Source organism: Pseudophryne corroboree, chromosome 7, assembly GCF_028390025.1.
Source record: "Pseudophryne corroboree isolate aPseCor3 chromosome 7, aPseCor3.hap2, whole genome shotgun sequence".
Lineage (NCBI taxonomy): Eukaryota > Metazoa > Chordata > Amphibia > Anura > Myobatrachidae > Pseudophryne > Pseudophryne corroboree.
In genome coordinates, this window is record NC_086450.1 from 251,571,282 (window position 1) to 251,584,698 (window position 13,417).

Genomic DNA, 13,417 nt, shown 5'->3' on the forward strand with positions numbered 1-13,417 from the left:
ACAAACAGTGTCTATCACAGGCACCTGCATTAGGTATGCCAGATTATGAGAAGCCCTTCGAATTGTACGGTACTGAAAGTGCTGGGTGCGCGGCAGGTGTCTTAACACAGAGACATGGTGATGCCAGCAGACTGGTAGCCTACTACAGTGCACAGTTGGACACTGTAGCGCGGTCTCTCCCCACTTGCTTGCGAAGTGTTGCAGCGATAGCTTTGCTGGTAAGTAAAAGCGAGGACGTAGTGTTAGGACACGACCTGACCATCCATACACCTCATGCAGTATCAGCCTTACTGAACTCCGCCCAAACCAGACATGTCTCATCTGCTCGGTTAACAAAGTGGGAATTATCACTGATGGCCCCGGTAAACATCACCATTAAGAGATGCAGCTTACTAAATCCTGCAACCTACTTGCCAAGTGTGCCTGGACAGGCACAAAGGGTGGAGGACAAGTATGATGGTGGTGAAGGAGGATTTAGTGAAGATACTGATACGCATGATTGTATGGAATACCTGAATCAAACTTTTACAGCGAGACCTGACATCAGTGACAACCCACTGGAAGGAGTAGACTTTACCTTCTACACTGATAGTAGTTGCCACAGATAGACGGAATCAGGAGACTTGTGCACTGGATATGTAGTTGTAGATGACGAAGGTATCATAGAAGCTGAACCCCTTGGCCCACCGCACTCAGCACAAGTTGCTGAGTTGGTCGCCCTAACCAGAGCGTGTGAATTGGCTAAGGGTAAGTCAGCTAATATATACACAGACTCTAGGTACGCCTTTGGAGTGGTGCATGATTTTGGGGCCCTATGGCGCCTCAGAAATTTCATGACGGCAGCTGGCACACCTGTAGCGCATGCGTCCCACATCAAAAGGCTTTTGACAGCAATACAAGAACCAGACAGAGTGGCTGTTATCAAGTGCAAAGCGCACACTTACAACCAAGACCCAATTTCACTTGGTAACAGCTGAGCAGATGAAGCTGCTAAATCAGCAGCAAGCACCCCTATACAAACGAACATCACATTACTGATGACATTTAACACGATCAACACACAACAGTTAACTGAAATGCAAAATTTGTGTTCCCTACAGGAAAAGGCAGTCTGGAGGTCAAAGGGGTATGGCCAGGAGTCCTCAGGACTTTGGACAGGTGGACACGGTAAGCCGGTGGCCCCCAGAGCATATCTTCCAAGTCTAACTGAGGCGGCACACGGTCTGACTCATCTGGGCAAAGAGGGTATGTGCAAGCTAGTAAGAGCCTACTGGTGTGCGCCAGGATTCTCTTCTCATGCAGGTAAGAGAGCAATGACATGTTTTACTTGCTTGAGGAAGAATATTGGAAAGACAATACCAACAGAGCCATACCAAGTCTTGTTAACCAGCACGACAGCACTAAAGGTCACCCTTTGAAATTCTTTTTGGTCGACAACCTCATGTAATGAAAGACCCCAGGATGATTTGAAATGCAATAATGAAGTGACTGTGAAATATTTGGTTGGGATGAGCCAGCAGCTGAGAAATCAACAAAGACATCTAAAGCTGGTGATTCCTGACCTACCAAACAGTAATTGTCATGACATTGAGCCTGGGGATTATGTGATGATTCAAAATTTCTTACGCTCAGGTTGCCTCATAGACAGGTAGGAAGGACCATACCAAATCTTGTTAACCAGCACAACAGCACTAAAGATCACCCTTTGAAATTCTTTTTGGTCGACAACCTCATGTAATGATAGACCCCCAGGATGATTTGAAATGCAATAATGAAGTGACTGTGAAATATTTGGTTGGGATGAGCCAGTAGCTGAGAAATCAACAAAGAAATCTAAAGCTGGTGATTCCTGACCTACCGAACAGTAATTGTTATGACATTGAGCCTGGGGATTATGTGATGATTCAAAATTTCTTACGCTCAGGTTGCCTCATAGACAGGTGGGAAGGACCATACCAAGTCTTGTCAACCAGCACGACAGCACTAAAGGACGCCGAAAGAGAGACTTGGGTCCACTTGTCCCACTGCAAGAAGGTCGCTAACCCGGAGAGAACTCGTGACAAAGTAGTTTGGTAACTGTGTGTTCCAAGTGAACTGTGTGTTCAAAGAGCAAGGTGAAGAGAACCTCGTATCACTAGAGTGTTTGTTCCAGGAAAGTTGAGAGGCAGGACTGTTGAAAGTCACCTGAGCATGGAAAGCAACAAGTTCTAGGACTGTTGTCGCACCATTTCTCCCCCCCCCCCCACCGCATTTTCCTTTCTTTTTCTCCTCCTTATTTTCCTTCTTTCCCCTAACGAAATAGATCTATCACAAGAGACTGCATTTCGGGTACTGCTAGTAACTCTGTTTTTGATCAGGACACTTTGTTTTGGTGAGGGTCCCAGAGAGGTCGAGCAAGGATCTGGAATGGGTTCTGATGGCGAGTACGAATTTGTAGGATCTCAGGAACAGCACATCACTTGAGTAAAGGCTGGTATCAGTAAGCGCTCTGGTAGTCATGGAGCTCAGAGGCAATGTGAAGGGTTATTGTCTGACGAATATTACGTGAAATAACCAGACAATGACTTTTTCACACAGCTGATAGGATACCTATTGACTCTGAACTTGCACGCCAGATAGCCAACAGTGGGAGGTATTTTCGGTATAGGTATACACGTGGAAGCAAGACCATGTGGATTGGAAAAGTATCGTCAGGGTATTGTGCCCATATCATCCAGCCCGATACTTGTACTGAGCAAATGGGAGAACTAGGGATTGGTTTCTTTACATGGAAAGTTTGCAATATGGTGATGTTACATTTTGTCCCCCATGTTCTCCCAGATGATGCCTATTTTATATGTGGGAGGATAGCGTACAAGTGGCTTGCCCCGAGCTCTGAGGGATTGTGTTATATTGGGAGAGTACTACCGGAGGTCATGACCATAACCCACGATAAAATGAAAGACGTTCACCGCAGTGCTCAGGCTCCTTATACTCATACTCACTATGAACACATCATCAAGAGACACCTCATAGATAGGGCAGAGCACGCAGCCTCTGATTTGATCCACGAATCCACCGGGATTCAGTTCCTTCTCGCATTAGACATCACCCGTACTGCCAGAGGAACTATAAATTATAGGTATATCCATGCGCTAGCGAACTTGACAGATAATATCACTGAGATGTATGATGACACCTTCAGGTATACGGGAAGGGAGTTACAAGCCTACAAGAAGGAACTGATTCAGCACAGGATGGTCCTTAATTATGTCACAGCCGTGACAGGTGGGTACTGTGTTACTCTGGTAACTCAATATGGTGTGAAGTGCTGTACATATATTACGAACAGCACTGACGACCCCACGGAGATCATCGATCAGAAGATGGACGAGATCTTGCAGTTGAAGTGGGAGTTCAGGAGGAAGCACAACCTTACCTTAGCGACTGTGGGTAATGAACTGACCGGCTGGGTCTCATGGTTGAACCCAAGCAAATGGTTCTCAGGGTTAGGAGAGTAGGCACAGAACGTCATTATGAGTGTGTGGAAGTTTCTCCTTTGTATCCTGGGAGTCATCATAATTATTGGTTTGATATTTAGGTGTGTTGAAATTCTAACACGGCGCAAGCGCAGCACAAATTTGATGAGTCTAAGGAGCGAGGGCACTGTTATAGCAGCAGATTTAATTTAAGACCCCACAATAGAGACAGCGTTATGATAAGGATTGCAAATGAATTTCATGGCCTGTTTCTTTCACCCGTTTTTCTTTGTCTCCCCCCTCTGCCCAGATACATCCAACCGGAAAAGAAGTCAGCCCTACCCAAAGTGTTTATGTGAATGTGTTTTTATATATGTGTCTTATCTTCATCTCTGCAACCTTCAGTTAATGGCACACATAGTCGACAGGTGATATCCACATATACTAGCAATCACATATGTTCCCCCTCCATGTATCATCAACTAAATGTGCACACCATTTATTGGAACAAGAAGCCGAAAAGAGCATGGTAGTGTTTGTTGGCCCATTTACAGACCCTTAATACGGGATGAGAAGGATTTAATGTATACTTCGCAATACCTCGAAGCTTATTTAGAACATATACGGCACGATGATACATGCCCCTCAGACATTGATTCATACATACATGCTTTTTACTATCCTACTAGGTCATACATTTCCCACCTACAACTCTCCCCGATCATCCAAGCTTTTGTATATATTGTATAGATAATAGTTTTTTTCTGTTTATTGTACTTATTCGTCCGTGCGTGCACATATTCGCAAATTGCGTATGATCGCTCACACGGTCGTGCATTTTAGTGTGTGGTATGAGTAATTACGGAGGCATTTGTACTCGCATGGAAAAGCCACAAAGACATATCATATATTTAATCCATATATTGCATAAATCACCCACTGTCTGCTCACCCTTCTAATAGCATGAAGATGGTTCGCACATAAATTATCCTCCCAGAGACTCAAATACAATGTACCAGATGGCCTTATTTACGCAAAGCTTTGAAATCCTAGGAAGAAGGCAAATACCTTTGTTTACCCCTATTGTTCTAGAGTTGTCCAGTATCTGTCGAAGACGATAAATACTGGATTGTCATTGTCTTATCTGAAGACAGGACAAACAGAAAGACAATATCCAGGAACCTAGGTTAACTGAAGAGAAACTCAGCAACAGCTAACAAATTACAAATCAGACATTTAGAAATCTGAGGTAATAACATTCATAGTCTAAACTCTTGGAGATACATATATTTCCTAACAAATTGTAATAGCAGGAGTGTGTGTGTGTGTGTGTATATATATATATATATATTTTCGGAATCGTGTAGAACACTGGTGCCACCGGGTGGTCCTGAATCAACGCATTCGCCACAGCCTTTGGGATAACATTATCCTCAACTGCTTGAGTCAATATAAGGCGAATCTCTTCATTATAGGAAGTGGTGGGATCCCTGCCCAATTGCTTATACACTGCTACCTCGCTGAGTTGCCTATAAGCCTCCTTCCACATCCTGAACCACAATTCCCCCTCCCTTATCCGCCGAGCGGATGACAATTTGTTGATCTATACTGAGAGTATGTAACGCTTCCCTCTCTCCCTTGGTAAGATTGTCATGTACATGCTTCTGCTTCTTAACTGATTCCTTAACCTTAGGGTAAGGTATAAATGTTTGCTTTTTGTATGTATATGTTTGGTCTGACGAAAGCTAGAATATAGCTGAAACGTTACCAGAGCTCAGTCTCTCTCATTTTTTCTTTCTGCTGTGACAAGTCCTCGTGAGTGCCGCCCGTTTTTGAATGATTTACATTGGCATGCAGCCAGGGAAGGCACCGGGGCAGCTGTTAATAGAGACTGAGTGCCGGTCATTTTGGAATATATATAGATATATGTATATCTTGAGGATGGAAATAGATAATCATATCATGTGTGGGATCATATTGTTCAGAGTCACGTAAACATTAATCTGGTGGGTATAAGAATATTATCATATATTGCAACATTAAGTTATTAATAATACCAGATTTATGTATGATTAATGTGATGGGTTTAACTGGTCATGGGGCAGGAACTCAGATGCAAACAACAGAAATCACATCTCAAGTCTTAGCCATCGCCCACCTCTTGAGCTGACCAATGATCCCCGGTGCACAGGATATGTCCCACCCCCGAACCAATGGAAGAAGAGCACACAGTGTCTATTGTATTATGTTTTTATCCACTGTATAAAAAGCCAGCTGCAGGCCAGGTCACTATCACAGACTCTGAAGATCATCTCCCTTGATGACTGAGGACCGGCCGGGGAGCGCAGGCGAAACCAAAAACGTATGTACCATTGACATTATCCATTTTTCTATTGTATTGTATTGTTATTGTAACCCCCTTTCAGTAATTATATGTTGGTGTGTCAGAATCCAGCATCTTAAATACAATCTGGTGCCGTGTCTCCTTTCCCTGCTAAGGTTATAAGTGTATTTCTGTCACGTGTAGCTGCAGAGTGCTCACGGCGTGTCTTTGGGTGTGTACGCACTGCGTGTACTTTGTACGGCCAGCGCGGCGTTAGTACGCAAAGTACATACACGGTACGGGGCTTTGTACGCTAATGGTGTAAAAAGTACGTAGGCTAAGGATTGATTACAGCGGCCGCAGCGGCTCCATTTAAAGTGTATTGAATGTCTTTTTAAAGTGTTGCTTTTAGTCCTGTATGTAAATCGACATTTACAGTACCTTTTAGAAATCACAACACAAGCATTAGCTACAGTATATTTTATGAAAAGGGACACAGAACTGTGCAACAAAACAAAATGCGTAAGAAATAACAAGTAAAAGACAAAATTCTTTCCGTCTCAAGATTGTCTGAAAAGGTCATGTTTTTTTTCTTCCTATGGTAATTGATGGTTTGAAATATCTGGTATGCAATGTTGCATTACATGGAAGCATATTTGCGTGAAATTATTAAATTCTATACATAACTGCAGGTAAGTACAGTACAAATACTTTAGTGTGAAATATCTTATGTGTACATGTGATCCCAGTTCATTAAGAAAAATAAACCATCTAGTTGTCAGAGCCACATTTGGTCCAGAAAGCGCTTCCATGATCTGAACCACTACGTCTTACAATACTGAAGTCATGATCCCTGAAGATCTGGAGACATTAACTGTCTCTTCATTTTTCTTAATACATACATGGAGTTAAATCGTGCCTTATTTCCACTTTCAATACAGTATACTGTAAATATTCTTTAAGAACATACTAAGAAATATTTTTTCACTGAAATGTAAGTGCTTGTCTACATTCTTCAGAGTGCCTATCCATTTACATTTACTTTTATCTGTTATATACAGTATTTGCTACTGATTAAAACTAGTAACTATAACATGAATATGACATTGCATTTTGAACATGTTTAAACTTACAAATCAAACTTTGGACAAGTGACTTAGCATCATATAGGCTTTTTACCCTATAGTGTTATTTTGCCTTCTCTACCTATGTCATTATTGTGTTAATGATTGTCAGAAAGTCTTGTTTGGGATAAACTATATTCAGCAGATAACAGGCACTCCATCAGTATTGAAGATCATTCCTGTGGTGGGCTCATAAGTTCCTGCAAGGTAGTAGAGATCCTCACTGTCATGGTATTTCTTTGTCATTATCATCTGCTCATACTGCTCGAGAGCGACAACCAGACACTTGTGGGAAACCGTCTGCACATCATTCTCATCGACGTGAGAGGACTGGTACAATGCACGCTGCAAGAAAATACAGAAAGGCGTTTGTCACTTTTTAGCATAGTATTTGCATCTGTGCACTGAACATAACTGGTTAAAATCACACGTAAGAAAATAATTTAAATGTGTTGAGTTGGAGATACTGTATCACAAGATGAGTCCAGCAATTAACTAGCATATGCGCTAGGCTTACTTCAGGAGTAATAAATGTGTATACTTGTGCTCCCACAATACTGTGTGAGAAAGCTGCAGTACTGCACACTATCAAATCAATTAAATTTTCTTAAAACTAGAGAATGCAGTTATCAATATACACAATTACTATATGGAACATAATGAAATACAAACAGAAATACTTAATGTCAATACAAATACAATTTAATCAAATGTAAGTTGTTTTTCCCTTTAAAAACAAATGTGAATCTTCTGTCTTAAAATCAGTGGTGACAAGAGAGGGGGGAGAGGGTACTTATTACCCGAGCCCTGGTCAAGGTCCATCCCCCCCTTACCTGGCAGCAGCAACTGTATCTCTTCTCAGTTCAGCACATGCAGCTTAAAGGACTATTTTTTCTGTATTGTTTTTCTAAGGGTGCATGGCCACACCTCCTGTGATTAGGCCACACCCCCAAAAAGTACCTGGGCCCAACCAGGCTCGCTACTGTCTTGCTTAAAGTAGTCTAAATATGTATAAATATAACCTAACCAATGCGATTACACAGCCCTGACCAGTGGCAAATGCAGGATTTCTAGATGGGGGTCTCCAACTGCTTGATTTTAGAGTGCATGTGGTGATAATTCTCATGATTTATGTAATATCAGTTAGAGAGGAGAATGTGCAAACAGCAACTCAAAGACAGTAGCTAATGCTCCTGATTGACATTATCATGAACTGTTTATCAGTGTGACAGAATTTTTAACACAATTCTGGCCTGGTTATTATCTAGCCTGACATAAAGCAACTATATTCCATTAGATCAGCTGACCAATTAGTTAAGATGTACTGTAGCTTGATTTTAAATCAGCCTCACTAGACCTTAGCAATCAATCTAAGGGGACAGATAGCTTTTCCCTGCCTACTAGAGGATCACCAGTGGACAGTTTCTCCACATAAAACATAGAGATGTATCCTCCTTCTTCGTTGCTGCAGTCATGTTAAACAGCCTATCTAGTCGTGAGCACATTTGCTAATGTTGAGCATCTTTTAGTTCATTTTCCCCCAAAATAAGCATCTTATTTACATTGCTACAGGACTGCTGGCAGTGAGTAACAGAAGCACACTGCTAGTCAGAGAACACAGAGCTAGATAGTGTATAATGTATTGTACACTCAGGAGATGCAGAAGTCAGAGAACAAAGCTGCTTGCGCTGGAACCAGGAACTAGAGTAGACAAGCTGTACTCGCAATGAGCAAATGCAAGTTAGGAATTTAAATAGGGTGCGCTAAATCTGGATTGGATTTTGCTTTTCTGTTCCATTGGAAATCTCTGTCATCTCGTCTTAGGACACCTGCATTATGGTGTTGCGCAGTGGGCAGGTAATTTGTTGCCACCACCAGGTTCTACCACCGGCCCTGGAACTGCTTGCTGCTGTGTATGCATAGACATGCTGCTGACATGCCTCCTAACTGGCGTCTGCTGATTCTCCTGGTCCCTAAACCTGGACTAGGAACTGCACAGTAGCTGCCAGAGGGCAAAGCTTGGAGAAGGGCTCACTCCAGGACAGCAAGAAAACGGAATAATGTATTGCACAATTCTGTTGGTCGCATGATATGGATGTACTCATTGTAAAGGCAAGATGTTTATTGCTCAAAAAGTCTTAAAAAAGACGCTAAAGGTGCTAAGGACTGTTCACAGCATACAAGATGTTACAGCAGCATTCTCCTCTCAGTCAGAGGATATCTCTCTCTCCAACTCAGGGCACACAGCCGCTTTATAAATAGTCAGAAGACAGTATGTTGAAATATTCTATTAGGATTTATATCAATCAAACCAGCTGTCAAAGTCAGAAAAATGTCTCTATGCACGTTGCCATATTTGCACCGCACACTGGTCCGCGCTGCGCATGCGTACGCTCTCCCGTGAAGGCGCATACCCGCGATAGCGTGCACTCGCAGGCGCGGTATGCGTATTTACGGTAGAGTTTATGTAGTCGTAGCGTGCGACTCATTCGTTACAAATGTTCACAATTAATGTAGTTTGTAGATCATGGTCACCTTGATAGATTCTGAAAGTCTGGTTAAAATAGAAGGTCCCTGTTTAAAGGAATCCCTCTTTGTATTGTACGAAGGGTCTGACAGGAATCATACAGCAGTGTTTGGTACCCATCGGAAGAGTATTTAATTAGTAATATTCCGGTGTTGGTTTGGAGCGTATTAATCGCTCGTGCGAATAGTTATGGACATAAGAAGTTTATGTCCATTTCTATTATTTACACATACTCAGGTATGCGGCGGGAAACCCAGTTTCCCACCCACCTGAGCTGTTGGAAATCGTCACAGCCCACCTGTATGAATCACCCTATGACCTTTTGTTATGATGCAGGGCCGAATTCCTTCGGCCAATGGACAATGGGATTGTAGGACCAGGAGATTGCATTGTGTGTGGGGCATAAATAGGCAGGCCGACCACATCCAGCTCTCACTCTCTCATCAACGGTTATCTGCTGATAGCCGGGAGCTGGATATCGAGGCGCAGGCGATCATACCCTTTGTGCGTAAGTTTCTCTCCGTAATCATTGTCTTTCTGTGAGCCAATTTCTCTCATCTCTCTCTCTCTCTCTCTCTCTGTTCTGTTCTCTCATATCTCCCCTAGACTAGGCTAGTATTGTATTGTATTAGATTGTATTGTATTGTATTGCATTTAGGTCAGTGTAGTATTGTCTTTTTGTATTTATTGTTTAGTTCTGTGGTTAGGAAGTCTCTGTTATATTGTAGTGTATCATTTGTACTGTTATCCCCTTTTACAAATATTAGATATAATACAGTTAATAGGCTTTGGAACCTAAACCAGTATCTGTGTATTTTCTATAGTATTAAGTGTTCACTTGAGCGTCGGTGACGCTCAAGCAGCCTTGTAGTTAGTCAGGTTACACAAGGTTGCACTTACACCCTGTACTCACATTAAGGTATTCCGTGTATTTCATTGGTATAAGGTTTAAACATTAAGGTATAGCGTTGTGAGCGTCTGCGCCGCTGGTGACCTCCTCGTGGTCTCGAGCGTATGCTACGCCATAGCGAATCATTACTCTAGTCATAACCAATAACGTGTCCTGTGATCACTGGGCCGTGAGCGAACGTGACGCTTGAGCGTCTCGCCTACGGCGGAGCGATCGTTACGCAAATAGCGTACCCTTACGGTACTTCTTAGGCAAACAGCGTACAGTGTTCTTAGACTTCATAAAGGGTTGTTTATACGACAAAGGAATTTAGCATTGTCAATTGGGGACTCGTCCTATCCTTCTCATATCTGCACTAGGTAGATCAGCAGACATTATCCCCCAGCAAAGGGTGGGAGGTTGTCTCCCAGTGCTGACGGGATAAGCGTCTGCTTCGCTTAGATAAAGAGTGCTGAAGGAATCCGGGAACCGGAAGTAAGAACAAAACGCTTGTGTCTTTTAAAAACTGTTTTATTTCTCTTCTGTCTTGCGTATACACGCACGCATACATTTATCTGCATTTCTTTTTTTTCAATTTCGTATATCACTATTCCTGTTTGCCAATTTTTATAGTTGATAGAAAGTGCTAAAAAGAGATTTGCTGTTATTTCATAGTAAAGGTAATAGTTAAAGTATAGAACAACACACGATTTGTCTAGGAGACAAGGCAGTCAGTGTGGATTGCGGTAGATGATCAGGGATCATTTACATTGATAAAAGTATATATTGTGTTACGGTGGATCTTTGCATTGCGTACACGTGTCGCTAACAAAGACTAGCGTACGCAATCCAAAAGGCAGACGCACGCAGCGTACATTACGCAACGTAGCGTCTGGTTACGCCCACGTAGCTCGTCACGAAAAGTTGAATTAGCGCAAAGCGATAAGTAACGCACAGCGATAGATAACGCGACGCGGTAAATAACGCAAATCTATTTTTGGAAAAAAAATCTGAAATTTAGTTTAACAGATCCTGCTCCTAATTGGTAACACTGTTGGACTGAAGACAATTTCTGCGCAGAAATAGATATAGAAACAAAGTGTACATGTGTTGAGTGAGTGTGGTTTTGTATACATAAGTTTATACAACTTTAAGGTGGAACCAAAAGGAAAGCCGGGTACTCGTCAAGGGACATACGTGTAAGTGACATATACGGTGGCTAGGGAGGCATCCCTGGTTAAATAATATTTGAGCATTAGAGTATAGCGGACCATAAGGTAACAAGACCAGGAGGTCATAAGGTAACAAGACCAGGAGGTCGTAAGGTAAAAGGTCCGCTATAAAAGTCCAGTGGCACAACGCCTGGGGTGTTGGTGCAGAACCCATATAGGCCATACAAGCTCTTGCTGAAGGAATCGCGGCCGGAAACATCGATTCCATTGATCTTTCAGTACATAACAAGTAGTGCTTGTGTACTGAACGATTGGACCACACGTAATTGTGTGCAGTAGTTAGTAATCTGACCTAATACCATTAGAGTAAAGTGGTCACAAACGCTATTTGTACATTCTGACGTGATTTGTGTAATTTTTTATTTTTGGAAGGGAAGTTCGCTGGTCACTCAGGAACTATCTAACAACCCCAACTTTACTGGAAAGAGTAAGTGTCCTGCGGGTAACCCTCATATGTTCCAGTAAACTGAAGGTTCCATAGGGGCCCTGTATCGAGTACGCCAGCACCACGTCGGTGTGATCAGGTCGTATTGGTCGAGGTGGGCGAGTGAGTGGGGTACTCGGTAAACCGCCACCGCCGGCCTACTGTGGAGTAATTTGGTTGTCTGTAAAGGCTTGCTGAAAACCTTGATACAGAGATCCAAGGAGGACTAAGCAACACCTGCAGACTATGGGGGCCAGTTGCTCAGGTAGGGGGCGATCAACCTTGGTTCAGGTTGATTCTGTGAACCGACCAGTTGGGTCGGCACGATATGTAATGTGTGAAAAATATGGAAGTCACACCGAATCTTTATGTGATGAATGGGAGAGAATGACTGTACAAGACAGGGACAAATTCCCAAGAATAGGTAGCTTTAGTCCAGAAGTGTTACAAAATTTAAGGAGGAGGATATGTCTCGTAAAATCAGCAAAGAGACGAATTCAGCATCATGATTATTTACAGTTATGGCACCAGGAAGGTGAGATACAGAGAGGTTTGGCTCTGGCGGCAGGATCTGGGGCAGTCAGGAAGCTGATAGCCACAGCTCCTCCTCCACCATACATTGCAGGAGAGAAGTTGATTACGGAGAGAAACGCACTGGGTTATAAAACAAAAACTCTTAGTAACCTTGTAAATGTTAATGATGTTAACCAAATAACTCATGCAAGTATTAACCCGTGCAAGATGTACCCTGTTTTGAACCTTCCTCAGGAGTGTGATCAAGAAGACGATTCAGCAACAATTTCAGCTCTCTCTCTTGCAGCCACCATAGCAGAGACCACAGTAGGCACAGCGACACCCACGAGATTAGTGAAAGCCCCTAGCGGAGGGATAGGTGAGGTCGTGTCAACGGGTAAGTACGGCACCATGCACTACACTGAAACAATTGTACCACAACAAGCTGTAGAATCTACACAGGAAGAGGCTGTTAGAATTGCTCCTGTAAGGGTAATAGCAGTTCCCAATGGAAAAACAGATGTGTCTGGAGCCACTCCCATAAGGAACATTGCCATGTACACTCCATTTTCCAGAATGGAATTAAGAACAATAGTGTCCGAATTTCCTGACCCCAGGAAGGATTTAGTTGCTAGCCAAAAATACATCAGGGATCTAGGTAACACTGTAGAACCCAACAACAAGGATTGGCAGATACTGCTAAGAGCTTGTTTACCTTCCAATGTTGACGCAACTCAATTTTTAGCTGACTGTGCATTGGATAAAGATGTACCGCTTACAGACGTGTACAACAAGGATAATGTAAAAAGGATACATTTACAGCTAAAGGAGTATTTCCCAGCCGTTGTTAAATGGAATAAAATATTTTCCATTAAGCAAAAGGAGTCCGAAACGGCAACAGAATATTTTCACCGGGCACTATTAGAA

General features: G+C 42.7%; 1 protein-coding gene across 4 annotated transcripts in view; it reads right to left on the reverse strand.

The window, feature by feature from the left end:
* Positions 1-6,246: 6,246 nt before the first annotated feature.
* TNRC18 (trinucleotide repeat containing 18) overlaps positions 6,247-13,417 on the reverse strand; it is a 1,076,633-nt gene continuing 1,069,462 nt past the window's right edge. For all 4 annotated transcript variants that reach the window (XM_063934091.1, XM_063934092.1, XM_063934093.1 and 1 more), the window contains one exon: positions 6,247-7,250. In XM_063934091.1, the coding sequence (XP_063790161.1) occupies positions 7,044-7,250 (207 nt within the window). In that variant the 3' untranslated portion in view covers positions 6,247-7,043. The remainder of the gene's footprint in view (positions 7,251-13,417) is intronic.